Source organism: Conger conger, chromosome 16 (assembly GCF_963514075.1).
Source record: "Conger conger chromosome 16, fConCon1.1, whole genome shotgun sequence".
Lineage (NCBI taxonomy): Eukaryota > Metazoa > Chordata > Actinopteri > Anguilliformes > Congridae > Conger > Conger conger.
Window position 1 is genome coordinate 41,318,932 of NC_083775.1, and position 25,765 is coordinate 41,344,696.

General features: G+C 43.4%; 1 protein-coding gene across 1 annotated transcript; it reads left to right on the plus strand.

Annotated features, from left to right (window-relative positions):
* Positions 1-3,852: 3,852 nt before the first annotated feature.
* LOC133115452 (perforin-1-like) lies at positions 3,853-23,894 on the plus strand. The gene is made up of 5 exons (XM_061225361.1): positions 3,853-3,982; positions 7,246-7,836; positions 10,372-10,510; positions 13,250-13,464; positions 22,674-23,894. Exons 2-5 carry the CDS (start codon positions 7,304-7,306, stop codon positions 23,539-23,541), a joined length of 1,755 nt encoding a protein of 584 aa, XP_061081345.1. The 5' UTR covers positions 3,853-3,982; positions 7,246-7,303; the 3' UTR covers positions 23,542-23,894.
* The last annotated feature ends 1,871 nt before the right edge of the window (positions 23,895-25,765 follow it).

Consider the following 25,765-nt stretch of genomic DNA (forward strand, 5'->3'; position numbering starts at 1 on the left):
GTGCAGGAGCAGGGTAGTGTGGCCCTGGGGCAGTGCAGGAGCAGGGTAGTGTAGTGTGGCCCTGGGGCAGTGCAGGAGCAGGGTAGTGTAGTGTGGCCCTGGGGCAGTGCAGGAGCAGGGTAGTGTGGCCCTGGGGCAGTGCAGGAGCAGGGTAGTGTAGTGTGGCCCTGGGGCAGTACAGGAGCAGGGTAGTGTGGCCCTGTGGCAGTGCAGGAGCAGGGTAGTGTGGCCCTGTGGCAGTACAGGAGCAGTGTAGTATGGCCCTGGGGCAGTGCAGGAGCAGGGCAGGGTGGCCCTGGGGCAGTACAGGAGCAGGGTAGTATGGCCCTGGGGCAGTGCAGGAGCAGGGCAGGGTGGCCCTGGGGCAGTACAGGAGCAGGGTAGTATGGCCCTGGGGCAGTGCAGGAGCAGGGTAGTATGGCCCTGGGGCAGTGCAGGAGCAGGGTAGTATGGCCCTGGGGCAGTACAGGAGCAGGGTAGTATGGCCCTGGGGCAGTGCAGGAGCAGGGTAGTATGGCCCTGGGGCAGTACAGGAGCAGGGTAGTGTGGCCCTGGGGCAGTACAGGAGCAGGGTAGTATGGCCCTGGGGCAGTGCAGGAGCAGGGTAGTATGGCCCTGGGGCAGTGCAGGAGCAGGGTAGTGTGGCCCTGTGGCAGTGCAGGAGCAGGGCAGGGTGGCCCTGGGGCAGTGCAGGAGCAGGGCAGGGTGGCCCTGGGGCAGTACAGGAGCAGGGTAGTATGGCCCTGGGGCAGTACAGGAGCAGGGTAGTGTGGCCCTGGGGCAGTGCAGGAGCAGGGCAGGGTGGCCCTGGGGCAGTGCAGGAGCAGGGTAGTGTGGCCCTGGGGCAGTGCAGGAGCAGGGCAGGGTGGCCCTGGGGCAGTGCAGGAGCAGGGTAGTGTGGCCCTGGGGCAGTACAGGAGCAGGGCAGGGTGGCCCTGTGGCAGTGCAGGAGCAGGGCAGGGTGGCCCTGGGGCAGTGCAGGAGCAGGGGAGCCGTCACCAGGGCATGTGCAGCTGCGAGCATCCCCGACCAAAGCGCACACATATTAGAGTGCCTGTCTGAGACATAGAAATGAGTATGCACTGCCCCCTGGTGGAGACTAAAGTTGGTGAATAACTTAAGATGGCACACATTCCTGTTCGTATGCCTACTTTATAGTGACACTTTTTAATCTGTACCATTATTTCAACATTGTGAAATAATATAATTTTGGCATAAAAATCTAGGTAGAAAAGTGTGTTCTGCGGCCTTCTGCAGTCCAGTCTGCCCCTGCCCCGTCGTGACGTCAGCGTACCCGTTCTCACAACTGAAAGGAAATGAATGAAAGGTAAGACCGTAAGACACCACACATATTTAAAAGTATTTTTTGTTTATTTAACAGGCTTGTCTGTAGCTCTGCACAGTGGAGTGGCGATGAGGCCTTTCAGACCTTTAAAGTTGAGAAATGTCCCTCTCTGTCCCCCACTTCTCCCTCTCCTCCCTCTCTGCCTCCCTCCCCTTCTTCATGGCCTCTTCCTCCTCCGCCCACAGCTCCCTCTGCATCTCCCAGGCCTGGGCCAGGGCCCTCCTCTCCTGTTCTCTCTCCTCCCTCTCTCTCCTCCTCTGCTTCTCAGTCGCTTCATCCTCCCGTGCCCACAGCTCCCTCTGCATCTCCCAGGCCTGGGCCAGCTCCTTCCTCTTCCTCACAACCTCCCTTCTCTTTGTCTTCAGCAACCTCTCCACCTTCTGCTGCTCCTCCCCCAGCTGCTCATGGCCAGTGAGGTCGGGCGCATCATTAAGGTTATGTCCTTTATTCAGCTCTCTGGATCCTACACCCTTAAAATCAGATGATTTAAAGAGATAATAACAATATTCAATCTCTCTCTGTACACTTTGCTTTCTGTCCTAAAAGAATAATTTTCAGTTTCAGCCTTTGAGTGCAATTACTACACAATTTAAAAAAAATAAAAATGCATTCTGGGGTGGGTAGATAGGTGTGTACAGACATATGACAGCATAACCTGAAATCAGCCGATTCAGGCGGGGCCAAGGTGTACTGCAGATTGCATTTTTCAAAACAGTTTTTAAGCCAAAATGATATTCTTTCATAAATGTTGAAATAATTGCATGGATTCAAATGTTTCACTCTAAAGTAGCATACAAACACGTTTACAGCCAAAAAAAAGTTTGATTTAGGTTGTAATTACCCTTTAAGACAAAATGTTCTTTTTAATGCTACTTTTTATCTTGTTGGCTTAGCAGATATATGCTAATAAATTAAAAGTATTCGCTTTACCATCAACTTGCTCAAAGGCTAAGGGTGTAGTAAAATGTTTTACCCTGGAACAGAAAATATTCTGAAGGAAATTCATTGATGTCCAGTCCTTTCAGGTTTAAGCAAAGATATTACCGGTTACCAGATATATACCAGCTATTCTGTTCACCACCATTATGATGTAACACTGCTACCTTTATGACATCATACTTGATCTGGTGTGAGCTGCCAAGGCTGACCATTTGGTTTGCTGGTTTGAACCATAGACTGTAGAAACATATGGACCAAGTGCCTGTTACGTTACCCACTAACTATCCATGGGCTTGTGAAAAGTGATTGGAAGCCTGGGAAGTCAAGTCTAGCAGCACCACCATGTTGTTCAGTTTGGAGCCAGAAACTGCGCAGTAGGGAGGCCGATGTGGCTCCTCCACTAAGCGTGTGAGAGAGAGAGTGATGTAATTGGTCCTTGATTCATACATAACGTACTGCTTCCGAAGCCCCAAACGCAGACACTCTGATAAATAAAGGTACATGGAGGTACATTTCTGAAAATAAAAAAGTAATGCTAAAACCAATATATCACACTGTGAATAAAAAAAAAAAGGCTCATACTACAAATATTATGCCTTGTCTAAATCCAATGCGGGCGGTATGGATGGTGCAGTGGGTAGCACTGCCGCCTCACAGTAAGGAGGTCCTGGGTTCGAATCCCCGTCGGCCGGGGCCTCTCTGTGTGGAGTTTGCATGTTCTCCCCGTGTCTGCGTGGGTTTCCTCCGGGTACTCCGGTTTCCTCCCACTGTCCAAAGACATGAAGGTTAGGCTGATTGGAGAATCTAAATTGCCTGTAGGTATGAGTGTGTGAGTGAATGGTGTGTGTGCCCTGCAATGGACTGGCGACCAGTCCAGGGTGTATTCCTGCCTTTCACCCAATGTATGCTGGGATAGGCTCCAGCCCCCCTGCGACCCTGTTCAGGATAAGCAGGTTAGGATAATGAATGAATGAATGAATTAATAAATCCAGTGCACATTCAAACTCTGTCAAACTGATCTCCTGCCAGGACTTAAATATAGTTTGGTCGAATCTACTGAAACAACCCATTTTTACATTTTAGCTTGACGATCAACATTTGATGATTTTGTACATTTCAACACAGAACGTATGATTCATCAGAAATTTACTTTGCTTGCACCCCACCCCTTCTGCTGGACTCCTTCTGATTGAATTGAAGTCTGTGATATTGCCTGTTGTATTTATGCCTAGCAGCATGATGCGTTATTGTATAATTTAGCAAAACAAATGGTAAGAGCAGTGGTAGTCTTGAACCCTTGTATGGGAGAGTGTGCAGTGTTAACCAGTGCACTAAATTAGTTGAGAGCTCAAGTTACAAGAAATAGGCCCAATTATACAAACTCTCATCTCTGACTCAAAGCATTGACACAAATGTATGTGTGTGTCAGTTTAACAGGAATAAAAGCCTCTGGTAGGTATGTTGCTTTACCGGACCACCCAAACCCCATGTCCTCGTTATCTGAAACCACATTTCATCTAGCTATGCATCACACGTCCCCTCTTAGCTTTTCATCTGCGTCAGCTAAAGACCACCACACCACCACCTCCACCACCGCCACCAACAGCTTGCTTCTCACACAACAAACGGAAACGTTAACTCTTCCCCAAACAGACTTGTGCAGGCAGGCGTCTCACAGACCCCAGAGAGACCATCTCGGTAAGTAATTCGGTCAGCCATCTTGACATCTTGTTTCGTACTTTATTCAGTCCATGCCTAATGTGCATTATTGAAGATTTGTCTTGTTAAATGCTTATATGTTCCAGCAGACCCCCATGGGTTTGAAGGTGTTATTCAAATTGTTTGTGCTTCTAATAGCTTCTTGTCACAGAGTTTCCATTGACTGCAGTTCACTGATAAACATATCTAAACATACATAGATTTGTTAAAGAACTTGGAACATATCATATTTATCACCTTTTGTATCACACCGCCCAATTTTTAGGTTAGCAAAAGTATGTGACTGACAGGCGTTTCTTGTTGCCCAGATGTGTGCTGTTAGATTGATTGGTTAAACAGTAAATAGTTCTGAATATCTACTCTATGCCTAATGTGCATTATTGAAGATTTGTCTTGTTAAATGCTTATATGTTCCAGTGGCGCAGATAGCACTCTAATACCCTATGTGATGTCATATCAAATGGTAGAAATATTTCATTTGAACAGGAAAAGAAAGAAACAGTACACAACATTGCTATTCAGCCAGGACATTGTGAGAAATAGGGGTACAGTAGTCCAATTCCTGTTAATGTTCCCTCATTTGTACCTTAGAATAGTAATTTAAATATGTACCGGACATAATAGATGTACCGTTGGAGATAATGCTCCAGCATCAAACCCTTGTTTCCCTAGGCACAGTTTGCACATTGTTCACTGTTGGATTGTACAGGAGCAGAAATCTGAACACAAACTGGAATAATCATTTTAATTTAACCCTCCTATTATGTTTGGGGTCAATTTGACCCCACTCGGTGTTCAGCCTCTCTTAGAAACCAGATAACCCTTTTTAATATTGATACTTTATGGTTTTACTAATTGTCTAATTTGGTGGGATTAAATAGTAAAAATCCCACAAACATAATGCTATGCTAAGTCCTGCACCACCCTAGCATACACATGTATTGTGCAGGGTTATTTTGAACCTTTGGTACTTCTTATACTGTGTACACAAAATGTTTCTATTACAATATTTGTGTGTTCATTTCAACTGTTGGGCTAAATGTGACCCCAAGTGTGAAACTGGTCACAAAATCTGAACATAACAGGAGGCTTAAACAATCCAGAATAATAAATAAGTAAATAAATCAGTCAGAGAAACAGTCTGTCAATTAAGTCAGGGCAGATCACAGCCGGCTGTAAACAGCCTTTAGAAAGGCACAGGATGTGGTCGCATTGATGTGCAGTAGAAGAGATAACTCTGCTATGCTGAGGGTCTGGAGGGGGCTTGTAGTAAATATTTGCATGTGAGTCTGGTCCTGTCAATGAATGTGAAGAGCCAGGGGAAGCATGCATATCGCAGTGATGGGTTTGTTCTTTAAAACTTACATTTTCTGGAAAATGGACACATCCTGTTCTCTGGTAGTTGCAGCGGTGTACTCTTAAACCAAACCTCAAACACTTCACCAGTCACGTACACCTACACTCACACAGTCAGTTTCAGTTTACCCTTCCAATGTCGGGAGTGTGTCATCATCTGTAATGTTTCATATTTTTTCAAATGTCAAACGAGGTGTTATTTCTTAAATAAATTAAATGCAATCTGTGCCACATGTTGTCTCTGAGCAACTGCTGGTGCACTTATCACTGGGGTGAAGGTGACTGTGGAAAAACTGTTGATGTATCTACCTGGTTTGACGCAATAATTTCCAAAAGCAGCAGACCCCCATTGGTTTGAAGGTGTTATTCAAATTGTTTGTGCTTCTAATAGCTTCTTGTCACAGAGTTTCCATTGACTGCAGTTCACTGATAAACATATCTAAACATATCTAGATTTGTTAAAGAACTTGGAACATATCATATTTATCACCTTTTGTATCACACCGCCCAATTTTTAGGTTAGCAAAAGTATGTGACTGACAGGCGTTTCTTGTTGCCCAGATGTGTGCTGTTAGATTGATTGGTTAAACAGTAAATAGTTCTGAATGTCTACTCTTGGTTTTAGCCTTGAGTTTTGACTGTGTTTGTGTTAGAAAAGATAAACCAACATAAAGGCCATTTTGAAGGTTAGAAAAGAGTTGTACAACTCTTGGAATCTCCTGAAAAAGAAAGAAACCGCTGACTTACTGAGCAACAGACATCAAACAGGTCGACCAAGGAAAACAACAGCAGATGATGACAGAGATTAAAGGGAAAGCCCCCCTGAAACAAACAGCGGAAAGAGGCCCCAGTAAACGCCGCATTAAGAGCCTGGAAAAAGAAGACTGCAAAAGTTTGGTGGTGTCAATGGGTCACAGGCTTTTATTGTTATTGCAAGTAAGGCATATACTACCAAATAATAAGTGTTATTTACTTTCATTTATTTAAGTACTCTCTGTTCCAATACTAAAAATTAGGTGGTCTGATACCAAAGGTGCTATGTTCTAAGTAGTTTAACACATATAAATACCGGGAAATAAAAGCTGATATTCAGAACTTGTCTCATGTTCATCTTTTTATCTGAACCCCACATGTATTCAGTGTATTGCAAAATTGGCCTTGTTGTTCCAATACTTTTGGAGGGGACTATATACATGTCCACATACTAGTTTAAAAAAAACAAACAAACAAACAAACAAAACAAAACAAAGTCATTGCGGTTGGTTAGCTTTTGCATAAAAATAATTGCCCCCACCGTACCAGATCCTAAATTAGTTTTCAGCAGTTCATTAAGATTTGTGGACCAGTGTCTTGATGCAACCATTGAATTCCAAGATATCGGAAATGATATTGGAATCCATGAGATGAAGAATTGAGGCAAAGGGATGCCCTACCCAGTATTAGTATCAGTGAGTGTACATATCCATATCAACAGTATATATAAATACATTTGGATATCTATCCATTTACAATTGACACATGTACTATACACAGTAAATATCTATCGTTGATCACCCATTTCTCACTTTACTGCTATTACATGTCTTTGGTTCTCTAGATGTCCAGAATGCAGAGAATGTGAGGTCCCCCCACTCTGGTTTTGCCATCCCAGATAAGGAACAGTTGTTGCTAAAACAAACAAATCCTAAAATAGTTTTAGAACTGTGAGGCTAAAACTTTCAAGCACTATATCTGGTGACCACATTAATTGAAAATGTAATGGAATATAGGAATTAATTCAAATAAGCCCACTTACTGATTTGGCAACAAAACAGGTACAGGTCTTGAAAGAAACATATTGATATTACTGATATTAACAAAAACTGTTGTTCTTACTTCACTTCCAGAAGAAAAAGCTGCAATAGTCACAATTTTCTACACAAACTGCCACCTCTCCATGCAGTCATGTTCTCCTTCATCTCTGCATTCTGGGTGGGACTCCTGCTGTGCCTCCCCCTTCCAACCAGCCAAAACTGCAACACTGGCTTAGCCAGTGAGTGCAAAGAGGCAGAGCTAGTCCCTGGGTCCAATCTTGCCGGGGAAGGATTTGACATCACCCAAATGAAGCGTAAAGGTGCATATGTCCTGAACATGAATGATTGGAAACGCAAAGACAAAACATGCACAATTTGCAAGAATCCGTATCTAGATGGGAAAATGCAAAAGTTGCCACTCTCTGTTGTGGATTGGAGGGCAAACCGCCAATGCAGTCTGAAAGTGGCCAGCACGCTGTACCAGTCCAGCGAGTCCCTCGTAAGCTCCAGCTTGAACAGTGTGGAGAACAACTGGAAGGTAAATTTAGAGGCCTCAGTCAAGACAGCTAAAGGATCGTTAATGATGGCAGGAACCCATTCCAAAATGGCAGAGTTCTCCATGGAGAAAACCAAAAAGGACAAGTTCAGTTTTACCAGCCACCAAATGTCATGTCGCTATTACAGGTAAGGTCATATATCCCAACCATCTCCATATCCCAACCCTGTCCATATCCCAACCATCTCCATATCCCAACCATCTCCACATCTCAACCATCTCCATATCCCAACCATCTCCGTATCCCAACCTGGGTGAGAGGCAAAGCTGATTATAGGTCACCACTCATATGCTGAGATCCTTCTCAGGCTAAGAACTCCCATTTTAACATTATGTTGAGGATTCAAAGGCCTTCAACCCCCTGCCTTGAAAGCAAATTATATTCTAACAATACAGTGGGGTGCAAAAATATGGGTTTAAATGTCTGTTACAATGAGTCTGTATGTGATCGAAAGCAAACCTGAACTCTAAATGGTACAGAGTTAAACATGAGACCTTTCTGCAAATTTTTAAGCAGGATTGCTTACATTCTTACTGTTTATACATGTAAAAAAATATATATAATTGTGCAAAAGTTTGGGAACCCTTTTGGATTATTCTTTGTTACTTTTTTAAAAAGTTGATTACCGAGGCCCAGACCCAGGTTAGGGCTTCAGTGACTCAGGTGTGTATAATTCCAGGGCCAAACTTTTTATCCCATGCCTTCTAAAGTATCCAACTGCAGTGGCTGCCCTTTCTGGTGTTATCAACCATGGGTTCCTCAAAACTTTCCAAGGATTTCAGAATGAAGTTCATTTCCACCAAGAAGGAGAAGGCTAGAAAAACTCTCACTGTCAGAAACATTAGAAAATAGAAGATAAATGGAACAGTTTCTCACCAGATGTCAACTCAAGGTCTGGAAGGCCAGGAAAGATTTCAGACAGAATGGCCGAGACATGGTGAGAAATGCTCAGAAGAACCCACACATCACTGCAAAAAAGAGTAACAAACACAGGTCTAGCTGTTCACAGGGCAACAAAATAACAAAGACCTACATAGCAGAGTTTCCAGAAAGAAAGACAAAATTAAGTATGCAAAAGAAAACATTGAGAAGCCTGAAGCCTTTTGGAACAAATGCGCTTTTGACTGACGAAACCAAAATTGAACTTTTTGGCCCACCACCAAAGAAGGTATGTTTGGAGAAACAAGGGTGAAGAAGCTGGGTTCCTTCCACTGGCACAGGAAATATTGTACATTAAATGTTCAGTGTAGACATTGAAGCTGGAGAGAGTTTGGGTATTCCAGCAAGACAATGATCCGAAGTATACCTCGAAATCAACCATGAAGTACCTCCAAGAAAGGTTTTGGGATGGCCACCACAGTCCCCAGACTAGAATATTATTGAAAATCTGTGGAGAGATCTCAAACATGCCGTACATACAAAAAGGCCAAAGAATATTTAAACACTAAAGGTGTTCTCCCAGGAATAATTCAAAAATTGAGAATGGAAAGACTGCTGCAGAAAGCCTTGACAAGCTGTTATAGCTGTTATAAGCTGTTATAGCTGTTATAGTTGTTATAGTTGCCCAAGGAGGAGTTAAAAAGTCTTTACTGACAGGGTTGTCAAACGATTGCACAAGGGCTATTTTCCATTTTTGATTATTTTGAAACTGTAAAAAATTGAAAATAAAAATTAATCTTGCTTTAAAATGTGAAGAAATGTGTAATGTTTAATGCTATACCATTTAGAGGTCAGATTTGCTGCTTTTCACGTATTAACTTATTATATAAATTGTAAAGCCTTTTCTGACCAGGGGTGCCCACAATTTTGCACAATACTGTTCCTCTTTCAATCCTTCAGTTAAAGCAGAATTATTATTGTGTTCACAGATTGTTTTTTTACCATTGTCCATTCATATTTCCCTCTGTGATCTATGGCCCTCTTTTGCATTTAAAGCAGGGGCAATGAGTCAGCCATTTTATAAGGACTGTATTTGCAAAGTGTATTACAGTCCCCTCCAACAGTATAGGAACAGCGAGGCCAATTCCTTTGTAAAAAAAAAACAAAACAAAAAAAAATATATATATATTTTTTGCAGCTTTTATTTCCTGGTATCTACACTTAGATGGGTTAAACTACTTAGAACATAGCACCTTTGGTATCAGACCACCCGATTTTTAGGTGAGCAAATGTATTGGCACAGAGAGTATTTCATTAAATGAAAGTAAATAACATTTAATATTTGGTAGCATATGCCTTGCTTACAATAATTGCATCAAGCCTGCAACCGATTGACATCAGCAAACGGTTGTATTCTGCCTTTTGTGATGCTTGTACTGCGGCCTCTTTTAGTCATTGTTTCGGGAGGGTTTTCCCTTCAATCTCGTCTTCAGGAGGTGAAATGCCTGCTCAATCGGGTTAAGATCTGGTGATTGAGTTAGCCGCACATATCTTTGTAAGTAGGCAGACATATCCAAAAGGTGATACGTTTTTTATTTTTATAAATCTAGATTAAAAATACCAGGAAATAAAAGATTAAATTTGGATCTGTCATCTCATGTTTATCTGTTGACCTCAAACTCACTTGTTTTCAGTGTATAGCAAAAACAAAGAAATTGACTGTTCCAATACATTTGGAGGGGACTACTGTATTTAGTCCCTTTTCTCCCCTATGTTTTTGCAGCTATAGGGTGTCCAGTAGGCCCCGCAAACACCCTGAATTTCTGCGATCTGTGAAGCTCCTCCCAAAGGCATACACGCAGGAAAGCAAACAGCGCTACTACAAATTAATTGACATCTTTGGAACTCACTTCATCACCAAGGTAGGATAGGAGTCAATGAAGGGGTAAAACCTCACTGCATCATTAAGGTAGGATAATAGTAAATTAAAATATTATTCTAACTTATAAAACCTATCAGGCTCTTAAACCTTACTATGGTACTATGAGCCCTACCAGGTTGATACTCTCATGTCAAATAAGTCAGTCCAGTTTTTGTTCAGATGTCCAATTCAATTTGTGTTCTTCTAATAAAACATGGTGGGGCTCTAATTGGAGGCCATGATTCAAGCCAGTGCAAGCACTGGCCAACACCATAACGCTGGCCAACACCATAACACTGGCCAACACCATATCACTGGCCAACACCATAACACTGGCCAACACCATATCACTGGCCAATACCATAACACTCAACACCATATCACTGGCCAATACCATAACACTGGCCAACACCATAACACTGGTCAACACCATAACACTGGCCAACACCATAACACTCAACACCATAACACTGGTCAACACCATAACACTGGCCAACACCATAACACTCAACACCATATCACTGGCCAATACCATAACACTGGTCAACACCATAACACTGGCCAACACCATAACACTCAACACCATAACACTGGCCAACACCATAACACACAACACCATAACACTGGTCAACACCATAACACTGGCCAACACCATACCACTGGCCAACACCATACCACTGGTCAACACCATAACACTGGCCAACACCATAACACTCAACACCATAACACTGGCCAATACCATAACACTGGCCAACACCATAACACTGGCCAACACCATAACACTCAACACCATAACACTGGCCAACACCATATCACTGGCCAACACCATAACACTCAACACCATATCACTGGCCAATACCATCACACTCAACACCATATCACTGGCCAATACCATATCACTGGCCAACACCATAACACTGGTCAACACCATAACACTCAACACATTAACACTGGCCAACACCATAACACTCAACACCATAACACTGGCCAACACCATAACACTCAACACCATAACACTGGCCAACACCATATCACTGGCCAACACCATAACACTCAACACCATAACACTGGTCAACACCATAACACTGGTCAACACCATAACACTGGTCAACACCATAACACTGGCCAACGCCATATCACTGGCCAACACCATAACACTGGTCAACACCATAACACTGGTCAACACCATAACACTGGCCAACACCATAACACTCAACACCATAACACTGGCCAACACCATAACACTCAACACCATAACACTGGCCAACACCATATCACTGGCCAACACCATAACACTCAACACCATAACACTGGTCAACACCATAACACTGGTCAACACCATAACACTGGCCAACGCCATATCACTGGCCAACACCATAACACTGGTCAACACCATAACACTGGCCAACACCATAACACTGGCCAATACCATAACACTGGCCAATACCATAAGACACAACACCATAACACTGGCCAATACCATAACACTCAACACCATATCACTGGCCAACGCCATATCACTGGCTAACACCATAACACTGGCCAACACCATAACACTGGTCAACACCATAACACTGGCCAACACCATATCACTGGCCAACACCATAACACTCAACACCATATCACTGGCCAATACCATCACACTCAACACCATATCACTGGCCAATACCATATCACTGGCCAATACCATAACACTGGTCAACACCATAACACTGGCCAACACCATAACACTGGCCAACACCATAACACTCAACACCTTAACACTGGCCAACACCATAACACTGGTCAACACCATAACACTCAACACCATAACACTAGCCAACACCATAACACTCAACACCATAACACTGGCCAACACCATATCACTGGCCAACACCATAACACTGGCCAACACCATATCACTGGCCAATACCATAACACTCAACACCATATCACTGGCCAATACCATAACACTGGCCAACACCATAACACACAACACCATAACACTGGCCAACACCATACCACTGGCCAACACCATAACACTCAACACCATATCACTGGCCAATACCATCACACTCAACACCATATCACTGGCCAATACCATATCACTGGTCAACACCATAACACTGGCCAACACCATAACACTCAACACATTAACACTGGCCAACACCATAACACTGGCCAACACCATAACACTCAACACCATAACACTGGCCAACACCATAACGCTCAACACCATAACACTGGCCAACACCATATCACTGGCCAACACCATAACACTGGCCAACACCATATCACTGGCCAATACCATAACACTGGTCAACACCATACCACTGGCCAACACCATAACACTCAACACCATAACACTGGTCAACACCATAACACTCAACACCATATCACTGGCCAATACCATAACACTGGTCAACACCATAACACTGGCCAACACCATAACACTCAACACCATAACACTGGTCAACACCATAACACACAACACCATAACACTGGTCAACACCATAACACTGGCCAACACCATACCACTGGCCAACACCATAACACTCAACACCATAACACTGGCCAATACCATAACACTGGCCAACACCATAACACTCAACACCATAACACTGGCCAACACCATAACACTCAACACCATATCACTGGTCAACACCATAACACTGGCCAACACCATAACACTCAACACCATAACACTGGTCAAAAGCCACAGATTGGCAATTGTGCTGATGAGAGACTCTGCGGCCTGCAGGTGGAGCTGGGAGGCAGCGTTCACTCAGTCACCAGCATCAAGCAGTGCCAGGCTGCACTGCAGGGCCTGAATGCGGAGGAGGTGAAGATGTGCCTGGATGTGGAGGCTGCAGCCAGCGTGGGGGATAACACACTGACCACCGAGGTCAAGCACTGCCAAACTGCCACGGACAAGCTGGAGAACAAGGCCAGCTTCTCCAGCAGCTTCAACGACAGGTCAGTCATCAGCAGCCTGCTGGGACTACAGCATATCACTAGGGTCTGTCACTGGGGTCTGTCACTACGGTCTGTCACTATGGTCTGTCACTGGGGTCTGTCACTACGGTCTGTCACTACGGTCTGTCACTACGGTCTGTCACTATGGTCTGTCACTGGGGTCGGTCACTGGTGTATGTCACTGGGGTCTGTCACTACGGTCTGTCACTGGGGTCTGTCCCTGGGGTCTGTCACTATGGTCTGTCACTGGGGTCTGTCACTACGGTCTGTCACTACGGTCTGTCACTACGGTCTGTCACTATGGTCTGTCACTGGGGTCGGTCACTGGTGTATGTCACTGGGGTAATAATCCAGTATGCCTCAAATTTTGACTAGTCTGCGTCAAGTTTAGACCAGGCTGCCTTAAGTTTAAACCAGTCTGCCTTAAATTTTAATTGGCCTGCTTCAAGTTCCAACCAGTCTGCCTCAACTTTAAACCAATCTCACTGAAGTTTAACTCCTGAAGTCACACCTGCCTGTATTTAGGCCGGAGTGGGTTTTTGGCATTCATTCCTTTTTCACAGTGCATTTTTCATTTACTATGGTAACAGGATATACTGTTTAAAAGTGTTAAAACTCACAGTTATACCTATCTTTAGATACCTTAGCTTTAGCAACAACAGTTCCTTATTTTGTAACATACAGATAGCAAAACAAGCGTGGGGAGACCTCACTTCCTCTGCATTTTGGAAATCCACAGTGCACAGATTAGGCCCAAGGGAGACCTGGCCTTTTTCAAAAAGTGCCATTTTTTGGCTGGTTAATTGTATTTTATTTTTTATTTATTTGTTATTGAAATTCTACCAAATATAAAGACGGAAATGTATAGTAGTATCCAAGAAAAAAAAAATGCTTCTCACCTCCCTGATCCTGGATCAGTTTTTCAGCCACATGCAAAGATGTAATAAATATATAAGTGTTTGTGTGTATGTGTTTTTGAATGTAATACTGTTGTTTCTTTTCCTCTGTGTGATGCTCAAAAAGATGTTACTGTAGTTCAGTGTACTGTATGTCGAATCTAAAAAAAACATGCAGTCTAACAAAATGATACAGAAGATGACAAACAGAAGGCAGTTTTGAAACCCCAAATGAAGGGGGCTTATGTATCAATTATGTCAGAGTAGGACTGCTGATTTAAAATCGTATCATTACTTATAATGAAAGGTAAAACAGGTCAGTACAACTCTATGCTTAAATTGCATCCTTCCAAACCTTCTTTCTCAAAGAAACCACTGATGTAATGTGACTGAATTGGTCTAAATAATTGAACACTGACTGCAGTGCTTACACTGACTGATATCAAATCTGTGGCCTCTTCATGGAATAATAGTAGAATTTAAACAGGTCCCATGTTATGAACATAGTGTGTGAGTATGGAAGGTGGCAGTGTGGCAACATCGGGGTGGGAATAATCGGTGGGGTGAGAACCATTTTATTTTACTTGAGCCCCTGCCCCCAAAATGCCTCTGCACAGTCTTGATAATGTCAATGTCCTTTTTCATGGCAAGGGTCCAGTGAACCAAATACATCCATCCATCCATCCATCCATTATCACCCACTTATCACTACAGCGTATATCCACAGAAGTAGAGTCAAATCTTAATGCAGATCAGGCTGGTTTCCGCAAAGGATGCAGTACAAGGGAACAAGTACTGGCCCTAACCACCTACATGAAAAATAAATGGGCTTCCTCAAGGCTCAGTTCTCTCTCCGACCCTGTTCAATGTATACACAAACGACCTGCCCATCACCAGATCCCGCAAGTTCATCTATGCTGATGACATCTGTCTGGCAACCCAATCGTCTGACCTGGCCTCTTTGGAGCAGGTGCTAAATGAGGACCTTGCAAAACTGGACCAGTACTGCAAGGCCTGGCGCCTGCAACCAAGTCCAGCAAAAACAGTTTCCAGTGTCTTCCATCTTCGAAAATGCAGATGCCACCAAACAGCTGGACATCAGATTGGGTGGACACCAGTTCAGATACTCCTCCAACCCAACATACCTGGGAGTGACCCTGGACAGGACACTGTCATTCAAAGAACACCTTAAAGGAACAGCAGCAAAGGTGAAATCTAGAAACAACCTCCTCTGCAAACTTTCAGGTGCAAAATGAGGTGCAGCAGCTCCCACACTGCGCACCTCCGCTCTGACCCTGTCATATTCTGCAGCAGAATACTGCGCCCCTGTCTGGTCCAGGTCACCCCGCACACACCAAGTAGACACCCAACTAAACAACACTATGCAAATCATTACTGGGACTATCCGGTCAACACTAGTCACCTGGCTCCCTGTCTTATCTAACATACTTTCCCCCCAATATCAGACGAACTGAACTCACCTATAGGATGCTCCAAAAAGTCAAAGATTCCCCCCACTTACCAATCCATGCCGACATCTACAACCCACCACCCGCACGTCTCCGATCTAGACGTCCAATTTGGAGGGACCCACCACCCACTGACTTTGATGCCATGCCTGTTTGGGCGACAGAATGGGAATGCAGAGGCATCCCAAACAAACATCTAGTGTCAGACCCGACCCAACCAGTCCCTGGCACCAACCTCCCTAGGAGACAGTGGGCCACCTTAAACAGATTCAGGACTGGTCAGGGTCCCTGCTTGGCCAGCCTTCACAGATGGGGAAGCAGCCCGAGCCCACTGTGTGCCTGCGGAGAGGAGCAAACTATGGAGCATATTATTGAAGCCTGCCCTCTCCAAAGACTGAAAGGAGGTCTAATCTCCCTCCACAATTTAGATCAAGAGGCTACTGCTTGGCTTGAGAAATTTGCATTCGCTAAATAAAAAAATGAACCCACTTATCCGGAGTCGGGTCGTGGTGGCAGTAGGCTAAGCAGGGTATTCCAGGTGTTCCTCTCCCCAGCAACGCATTCCAATACATTATTGGCATTTGACAGATGCTCTTATCCAGAGCGACGTACAGTTGATTAGACTAAGCAGGAGACAATCCTCCCCTGAAGCAATGCAGGGTTGAGGGCCTTGCTCAAGGGCCCAACGGCTATATGGATCTTATTGTGGCTAAACTGGGATTAGAACCACCAACCTTGTGTGTCCCAGTCATGCACCTTAACTACGCTACAGGCCGCCCCCCGCATTCCAGCTCCTCCTGGGGGATCCTGAGGCATTCCCAGGCCAGGAGAGATATAAAATCTCTCCAGTAGGTTCTGGGTCTACCTCGGGGTCTCCGCCCAGTTGGACGTGCCCGGAAAACCTGCTAATATTGTGCAACAGAACCGGTAATGCTGTTGCACAATATTAGCATCCCCCCAATCTGTGAACAAGAAAATATAGAATTACTTCTGCTCAGCCTAGAACCGGCTAGGGGTATGGTATTGAAGCATACATGATATTATTATTGTGATTATTGTACAATCTTCTTGAGCTGTTGCTGCCAGAGGCAAGAGCAAGGAGTTTGAGTTGTGGGTGGGGGGGGGGGTGTGATAGGCAGGAGAGTGTTAGAAAAATACAGTATTTTACAGGTCATATGGCCCATAATATAATTAAATGTCCTTTTTGGAAACCTGCCTAGATATCCAGTAGCCTAGACGAAAAAGTGCAGAATGCTAATTTTTGGTGGTTTTGTCATCATATTTGAAACAGTATTTGTGCAGTGTTGTGGCTGTAGCTGTATTGTGTGTCTACGTGCACCAGGCACAACCACAATTATCTGTATCCACTCAAAACAGAAAATCTTTTCACTTAGAAATAAAGCTTGCACTTGTATATATGTACTCATACCAGTGGAGGCTCCTCCATAGAGGTGGAGGAGGCCTGGCCTCCCCAATAATTTGAGAGAAGAGAGAGATTAAAAAAAAACAATAAATATATTTATTTTATTTATTTATTTTAACAAAAAACATATTTTTTATTTTTTATATTCATATTATTTTAGTTTTGTTCATAAATCTAAATTTTCCCATGGCTAAAACCCAATATTGCAATTGTAAAGCATCAGGCCAGATTTCCCTATCAGTTTGTATTAAGGGAGGCCAGGCCTCCCCTAGGAAATTAGCTTTTCATAGAAGTCAATGTAATGCATTTTTTTTCATGCCAATATGTGATTGGCCAGATCACTGAAAATGGGTGGGCAACGGAGGCCTGGCCTCACCATGCATTGTGTCCAGGGCTGAAAGATTGACATTTTGTTCGTCCAATCACATGCTACTGGTTCATTTGGAATCAACTATCCTTTCCTTTCCTATTCAACACAGAAGCCATTTTGAGAATTCGCTAGTCACTTCAGTCAAACAAACACTCGCCATAGTGGCTACGAGTGTCCTATCAACTTGTGCTTTTCAGGAAATTTAGAGAACACCCCTGGCTATCATCCCTATAGCTCATTTGGCCAAACACTTTTGCTTAAAACTACCTCGGAAGTCGGCGAGATTCTAGCGCAATTTGAGATCTTGGGCTGGAGATATGCAGATTCCAGATACTAGCGAGTGAGAATGACATTCAATAGGTCATGTTAGACACCATTTGGGATTTATTGAACAGTTTTATTTTTAATGTAGTCCATTTCGTTTTATTACAAGTCAATTTAATAATCTTCCATATCAAATTACTGAATTGTTGCTCTGTGAGGAAATTCACTCTAAATACGAATAGAGTGCTGCCCTCTAGTGGATAACGTTAACGTTAGATAAAGCCAACTGGAACCATATTTTTACATATTTTATATTAAATATATTGAATAAAACTACATATGATAAAGAAAGTGTTATCTTATCTTTTTTATATGCTAAACTTGATTAAATTGGTGATTACATGTTGAAGCTGTAGAAGAATGAAAAATGTAAGCTAAACAAAATTGTTTTTAACTACATAATTAAAATTCCTGCCTTTTACACATGTTCACTTGGCATTTATATTACATCCAAATGTCATTTCTCAGCTTAATTATCAGGCAGGCTCATAGACTTACAGCAATGTCATTTCTTCAGGAAGGCACAAGGCTAAGCTCTGCACAATGAATTTCATCAGCCAGAACTTTCTGACTGTAGCTTACACTCCAAATAGTATGCCTTTGGCCAGCACAAAGACAGATAAGAGAACAGGGAACATTCCATCGCGAGTGAAGTGAGCAAGCGGAAAAAAATGGCCTCCTCAATTCTGGAAGTCACCAGCCTCCACTGACTCATACGTAGGCCTAGATGGAATCTGCTGACTTTTTTGGGGTTTTCGGTATGAAATTGTGGTATGAATTTTTGCTCCAGAACTGTATTTCAGTCATTCACTACATTAATTAGCGTGTTCTGAGCAAATTTGGCCACGCAAGATGTGTTCATTCAAGCTGAAGACCCGTGTTACAGGAAGTAAAATTGATGTAATCAAAATTAATGTTTATTTTCCGTTACCAAGAATATCAAAAGTGTGAAAATTTCAAATATTGAGACAGACATAAAACTATAATTTAACCTGAAAACTGACACACAAAAAAATGCAGTTCATAGGTCAACTATTAACATATTAAGAATAAATGTGCACATTGTTCAAGAGATAGTTACAAATGGCTGGCAGTTTAACACAAGAAAGGCCATCGGGCGTTTTTGACTTCAAAATTGAAATCAAAATTCATTGTTTCCTCAATTTAGTCAATTCTTCATGACCATACAAACATGTCTTTAAGTATATATTCAAAAACATTATAACATTGTAATACTTGTATGTTTTCACACCAACGTTTATTCCCATCAACTTCCTGGAAAACAAGATTTTACAAGATTTGGCGTCATTGTGTAACAGCAGGTGTGCATTTAGGTTAAATGAATGTAAATTTTCAGTGCCGAGACGGGTGCGTGGGGGTTGGACCCAAAATACACGACTCAGACAGAGACGTGATAAAGTCCCGTCAGGGCTTTATCCAATGTCCAATGAGCATAGTCTAAATCAGGATGTAGGACTAAGGTAAAATAGGGGGAGGGATTCTGCTGTCCTGACAGTGGTAGGCAAGTCATTCCACCACTGAGGAACCAGAACGGAAAACAGGTGTGAATGTGTAGCTCGACCGCCAGGTGCTCGTAGTGAGGGAACTATAAGGCGACCAGAGCTGGCAGACCAGAGTGGTCTAGCTGGGGAGTAGGGAGTGATTAAGGATTGGATGTAAAGTTGGGCAGTCCCCTTAGCAGCCTGAAATACCAACACTAGGGCCTTAAATCGGATGTGTGCGGCAATAGGAAGCAAGTGGAGGCCAATAAGGAGTGGGGTGACATGAGCCGACCTGGGCTGACTGGTGATCAGGCGGGCTGCAGCATTCTGGACCAACTGGAGGGGCTTAATGGCACAAGCTGGGAGACCAGCTAGGCGGGAGTTGCAGTAATCCAGGCGGGAACTGACGAGCACCTGGAGTATGAGCTGGGTGGCATTCTCCTTCAGGAGATGACGGATGCGCCGTATATTGCAGAGGAAGAACCTGCCAGTTCTGGCAGTGGAGGATACTTGTGGAGCCAGGGTGAGGCGGTTATCAAGAGTCACCCCAAGATTCTTTGCCATATAGGAGGAGGAAACTACAAAGTCCTCAACAGTCAGTGAGAGGTCGTTTGTCAGAGAGGACTTAGCAGGGATGTAGAGAAGCTCAGTCTTGGCCAGGTTAAGCTTCAGGTGGTGGGAAGTCATCCACGCAGAGATATCAGCCAAGCAGGCACAGATCTGTGTGGTGACCTGGGTATTGGGGGGGAAGGAAATAAAGAGTTGGGTGTCATCGGTGTAAGAATGGTAAGAAAAGCCATGGGAAGAGATAACAGAACCTAGAGACATGGTGTATAGAGAGAAGAGGAGAGGACCAAGAACTGAGCCCTGTGGGACTCCAGATTGTAGGGGGTGAGGGTGAGAGACTGAGCCCCTCCAAGTCACCTGGCACGAACGACCAGAGAGGTAGGAAAACCATGCCAGTGCAGATCCTGTGATGCCAATCCCAGTCAGCGATGAGAGCAGAATCTCATGGTTGACTGTATCAAAGACGGCTGACAGGTCGAGGAAGATGAGGACAGAGGAGAGGGATTTGGCTTTAGCAGAGTTCCTCAGTGACCGCGAGCAGGGCAGTCTCAGTGGAGTGGTTGGGATCGTGGAGATTGTTCTGGAGAAGATAAGAAGATAAGTGGACAGTTGGGAGCAGACCGCCCGTTCCAGAGTTTTAGTGAGAAATTTTCATGCACACTAGTCTCTGTAGTTTGCAAAGAATGGTGCAAAAAGCTAAAAAAAAAATCCAGTGAGCAGTAACACCTTGTTAATGAGAGATGTCAGAGGAGAATGGCCAGACTGGTCAAAGCTGACAGGAAGGTGACAGCAACGCAAATAACCACACATTACAACAGTGGTATACAGAAGAGCATCTCTGAACACGTGATCCACTATCTAAATGGATAGGCTACAGCAGTATAAGTCTAAAAAAGAAGTCTAATAAATAAAGCAATGTAATGTAATAATACAACCGGGGCCAACATGGCTCAGGCAGTAAGAGCAGTCATCTGGCAGTCGGAGGGTTGACGGTTCGATCTCCCGCCCGGGAAGTGTCCCTGAGCAAGACACCTAACCCCCAAATGCTCCTGACGAGCTGGTCGGTGCCTTGCATGGCAGCCAATCGCCATCGGTGTGTGAGTGTGTGTATGAATGGGTGAATGGAGAAGCATCAATTGTACAGCACTTTGGATAAAGGCGCTATATAAATTCCTGGCATTTACCATTTAGTAATATAGGCCAACTGTTAATTTTACTATAGTTCAATGCGACATTTATTGTAATTCACATGGTGCAGCAGTACATATACAAGGCAGCCTTTAGCGTAGTGGTTAAGGTAAATGACTGGGACCTGCAAGGTCGAAGGTTCTAATCCCGGTGTAGCCGCAATATGTTCCGCACAGCTGTTGGACCCTTCAGCAAGGCCCTCAACCCTGCATTGCTCCAGGAGAGGATTGTCTCCTGCTTAGTCTAATCAACTGTACGTCGCTCTGGATGATAGTATCAGCCAAATGCTAATAATGTAATGTACATGAAAGCAAGCACAGCTTAATATTCAAAGCAGTTTATTGTGCTTTAAATGTATGAAATACATGTATTGTTTATTTTTCACTTTTTGGCAATGTGCATTTGTAGCTATATCATGCCAGTAAAGCTAAATTGATAGTGAGAGAGAAATAGACTGGAGAGGCAGAGGCCAGATGTCTTAGACTGCACTGGAAAACAAAGAAAAAGTCAGGGACAAAAGCTTAAAAGCTAGCACACGCACCCACCCAAAAAATATCTTCATACACAGTGTGACACCCCTGGATTGTGAAATTGTCACTGGCAATTTATTAGGTTATGTTATAGAGTGAGAGAGACAGCGAGTTCAAACACGAGACTAGCATATTAGATAACCATAATCTTTACCCTTCCACCTCACGAAACATTATTGAGCAAAATAAGAACATAAATTCTTATAAAACCAAAATGCAGGAAAGGCATTTCGGCTGCACATAACTTTTCCAGCCAGGTTGCTTTACTTTGACGTCCAGTGTCACAGACTCGCTCAGTCTCTGTGACAAACTGCCCTCCGGGCTGATTTGTGAGCACAACCCATGTACGTGTGCAAGCAGATTTGGCTGAAACTGCTCTGGATCGAGCGCCAAAAGGCACTACTGGTACAGTAGATTTGCAAATGTTATCAACTGTTTTACGTACTTTTGGTGGAGCCCCGATAAATAGCTTGCTACCTACATAGCCTAAGTGACAGAAATAGCGATTAGAGAGATAATCGTTGTGACAGGCAAATCTGTCTAGTGTCAATTAAAAATTCTGAACGAATTCAAAATGTTAGCAAGCTAGTAGTAACGTGGTACTTGCCTAAACCAACCACTCGCCTTCCTAAATGCTGTGGAAGTGACTTGAGATGCACAAGTAGCGTCTGCCGCTTGAGGTAGTCTGCGTAGTGCTGACAAACTACAACACAACAATGGATTCCGTGCGAGCCAACTCATATGTATGTTTCCACTACCACTTTCCGAGTAATTCTCTCTTGGAAAACAAACCCTAAAGGATTACTTTTAAGAAGGATTATGCGTGTAGTCAAAAGGGTTCAAGAATAGTAATAATTTTATTTTGGATTATTTGGGTTATTTTCAAGCAAGCAGTCCGTCTCATGTTTAAACCTGCATCTGCTTCCTTTTTTCTTTCCAGGATGACTGAGATTAAAGGGGGGCACACCACAGACGCCGAGTTACTGTTTTCAGCCAACAAAGATCCAGGGGCCTACAAGGAGTGGTTGTCCTCCCTGCCACTGAGCCCAGACCTGCTGTCCTACTCCCTTGATGCACTCCATGAACTCCTCCCCACCTCTGACCCTGCCAGACGGCACTTGCGCAAGGCCATCAGCCACTATATCCTGGAGAAGTCCCTCTGGAAGAACTGCTCTGCCCCCTGCCAGGTTGGCATTAAGACACATCCCCAAGACTCATGTATCTGCAATTGCCATAACAACCCTCATGTGACCCCGGACTGCTGTCCGACAAAGAAAGGGATGGCCCGGGTGAATGTGACTGTGCAGAAGGCTGTGGGCCTGTGGGGAGACTACAACACAGGAACAGATGGGTATGTGAAGCTGTTTCTCTCCAAAAGGGAGGTTGGTCGCACAAGGGTGATCTGGAACAACAACAGCCCCAGCTGGGACTACCCCATTGACCTGGGCGTTGTTCAACTGCTACCAGACCACCAGATAAAATTCGAAGTGTGGGACGAGGACAGTAAGTGGGACGATGACCATCTGGGTGGATGCTCGGTTCAGCTGATAGCGGGGGTCAAGACAGACATTTGCAAGCTCAGTCATGGGGAGCTGTATTATAAGACTGAAGTGGTATGTGCTCCAAGTTTGGGGGGTCCTGCTTGCAATAACTATGTAGGGTCTCCAATGAACTCCCACCTTGAGAAGGCCTATGTGTCACGCCACGCAAGGCCAGTGCCTAGGGAGATGCTCACAGAAATGGGAGTGTTCCTGGACAAAGATCCTCTCTTTGCCAATCACAGCATCTCCAGGCTGACCAAAAATTAAGAAGCATCTCAGGCATAACTATATAACTACAATGCAGACAAGCTTACTGGCCAAACATATACTCAATTTAGCATGAAATTAATCACTCTTGATAACTGTTTGTTCTAAAAAAAACTTTTTGGATACTCAGTAAAGGTGTACACGTATATTACTCATTTTCTTCAACTGCATGATAGCCACAAAACTGTTTAGAATGCTTATTATTCATATTTCTTTATAAGACTTTATTTTAAAATGTGTATTTTTATTTCAAAACTGGTATTACCTGTTTTTTCATTGCAATCATTCCTGCCTGTTCTACAGCAATTATGAAACTTTTTTTATCGCAAAAATAAAATCTGCTACAAAGCAAACATTGTACATCTCATTTCTACCACAACTGAAGTGGGAATTGCCCCAGCTGTTAGCTTGTCTGATTTTACAGTACTGCGATGCAGTATCAAAGCAGTTTACTGGGTTTACCCGCTTTATCCAGCATGTACAACATCATTTTAACATGAAAACCCAAAAACATTCAAAATTAACATTTCTCACTTGCATCTGCCCACGGAGACCATAAAAGAAAATGGCATGCATTTCTATAACAAGAACAAAAAACAACCATCTATAACATTTTCATAAGCATTATATTACCACTTAGTTATAAGAAGTTATATGTAAAGTTTGTGATTTTCACCATATGAGCAAATGTACATTCAGTGACCACTTTAACTGGTAGACCTGTACACCAGCTTTGAATGCAAATATTTAATCATGACAAAACATGACTGCAACTCAATGCATAAAAGAATGGAGAAGAAATGTGATCTAAGTGACTTTTACTTTGTAGGAATCAATTGTGAATTTCAAACCAAACGGCGACTGTGAGTTAAAATACATAACGTCTGACAATGGATTATATCTATAAAACCATTTTTTAGACACACAATGTAAAATACTTACATATGTTTATGTGGAAACAACAATAAACAGCTTACATAATCAAGCAAGAGTAGCATAAAAAAAAACATTCCAGCGAAAACAGGTCTAGTAATACACTAATGTGAGAACTGAAAAAATAACAGCTACCAGTCTAGCTAGCAATTAGAGGGATTACAGGGATTACAGGGTGGGGAGTGCAGTTTTAAATGGTGCATCTTCAGTCTGCGCTAGAAGGTAGACAGACTCATCCAGGCCCAAGCCATGGCTCCACTTATTCCCAAAATGTATCAGGCTCATCTATGTATTATTTGTATATTTCTTTTTCACCTTTTTGTTCTTGGTGCTGATGAGAGGTTTACATCCGGAAATATTATAGCCTCAGTAATATGCCTCAGTCATTTTCCTGCGAACAGTGAACCCTCCTAGTGTCCTTCCAAAGAACAATGTGGCCATTTCTTGGGTTTCAACTCAGGTCCCTCAGTTTTTTGATTAGGTACCATGTTTAAATAAATAGATAGTATTTCACTTAGTCACTGCTGGTGGTAATGCATATGAACTCTTACACACATTGTTAACATACACTCACCAAGCGCTTAATTATTTTTATTTTATTACGCCTAATGTTATGTATGGCAGTGAGGACCCAGAAGCAGACCAAGGGATAATCCAAAAAACTTTACTTTAATAAGTCCAAATTCAAAGCCAAGAGATCCACAGACAATGCCCAAAACAGAAATCAAAAGAATGGTTGGATAAACAAGCAAAAGGTCAAAATCCAGGGAATCAGAAAGTTGAAGGTACAAAAGGGCAAAAAATCGTAGTAGAAAAAACAAAGCAAATAATCAAAACCAAAGAAACAGATGGGCAACCAAAACAAGAGGGCAAGGCAAACTCGAAAAACAAATCAAAGCGGTGTCATGATGAATCTCAATAATCAGGCGTACAAGGAACTCGGCACAGAAAATTATGTAAGTACAAAGCGGAAACTGAGGTAATGTGAAAATCTAGGTGGTGTTTGGGCGAAAGGTGGGCTAAACAAATAGACAACAGGTGGGAAACATGACTCTGACTCAGCATTTCTTGATGGTAGCGCAGCAGCTAATCAGAGCAAATGGCAAAACAATATACTAGTTTACTACAGCTGGTGGCGATTTACCTGGGTGGGGCACACACACACACACACACACACTCACATACACACACACACACACACACACACACACAGGCACACCGACACACACACAGACACACAGGCACACCGACACACACACACACACGCACACACACACACAGGCACACCGAC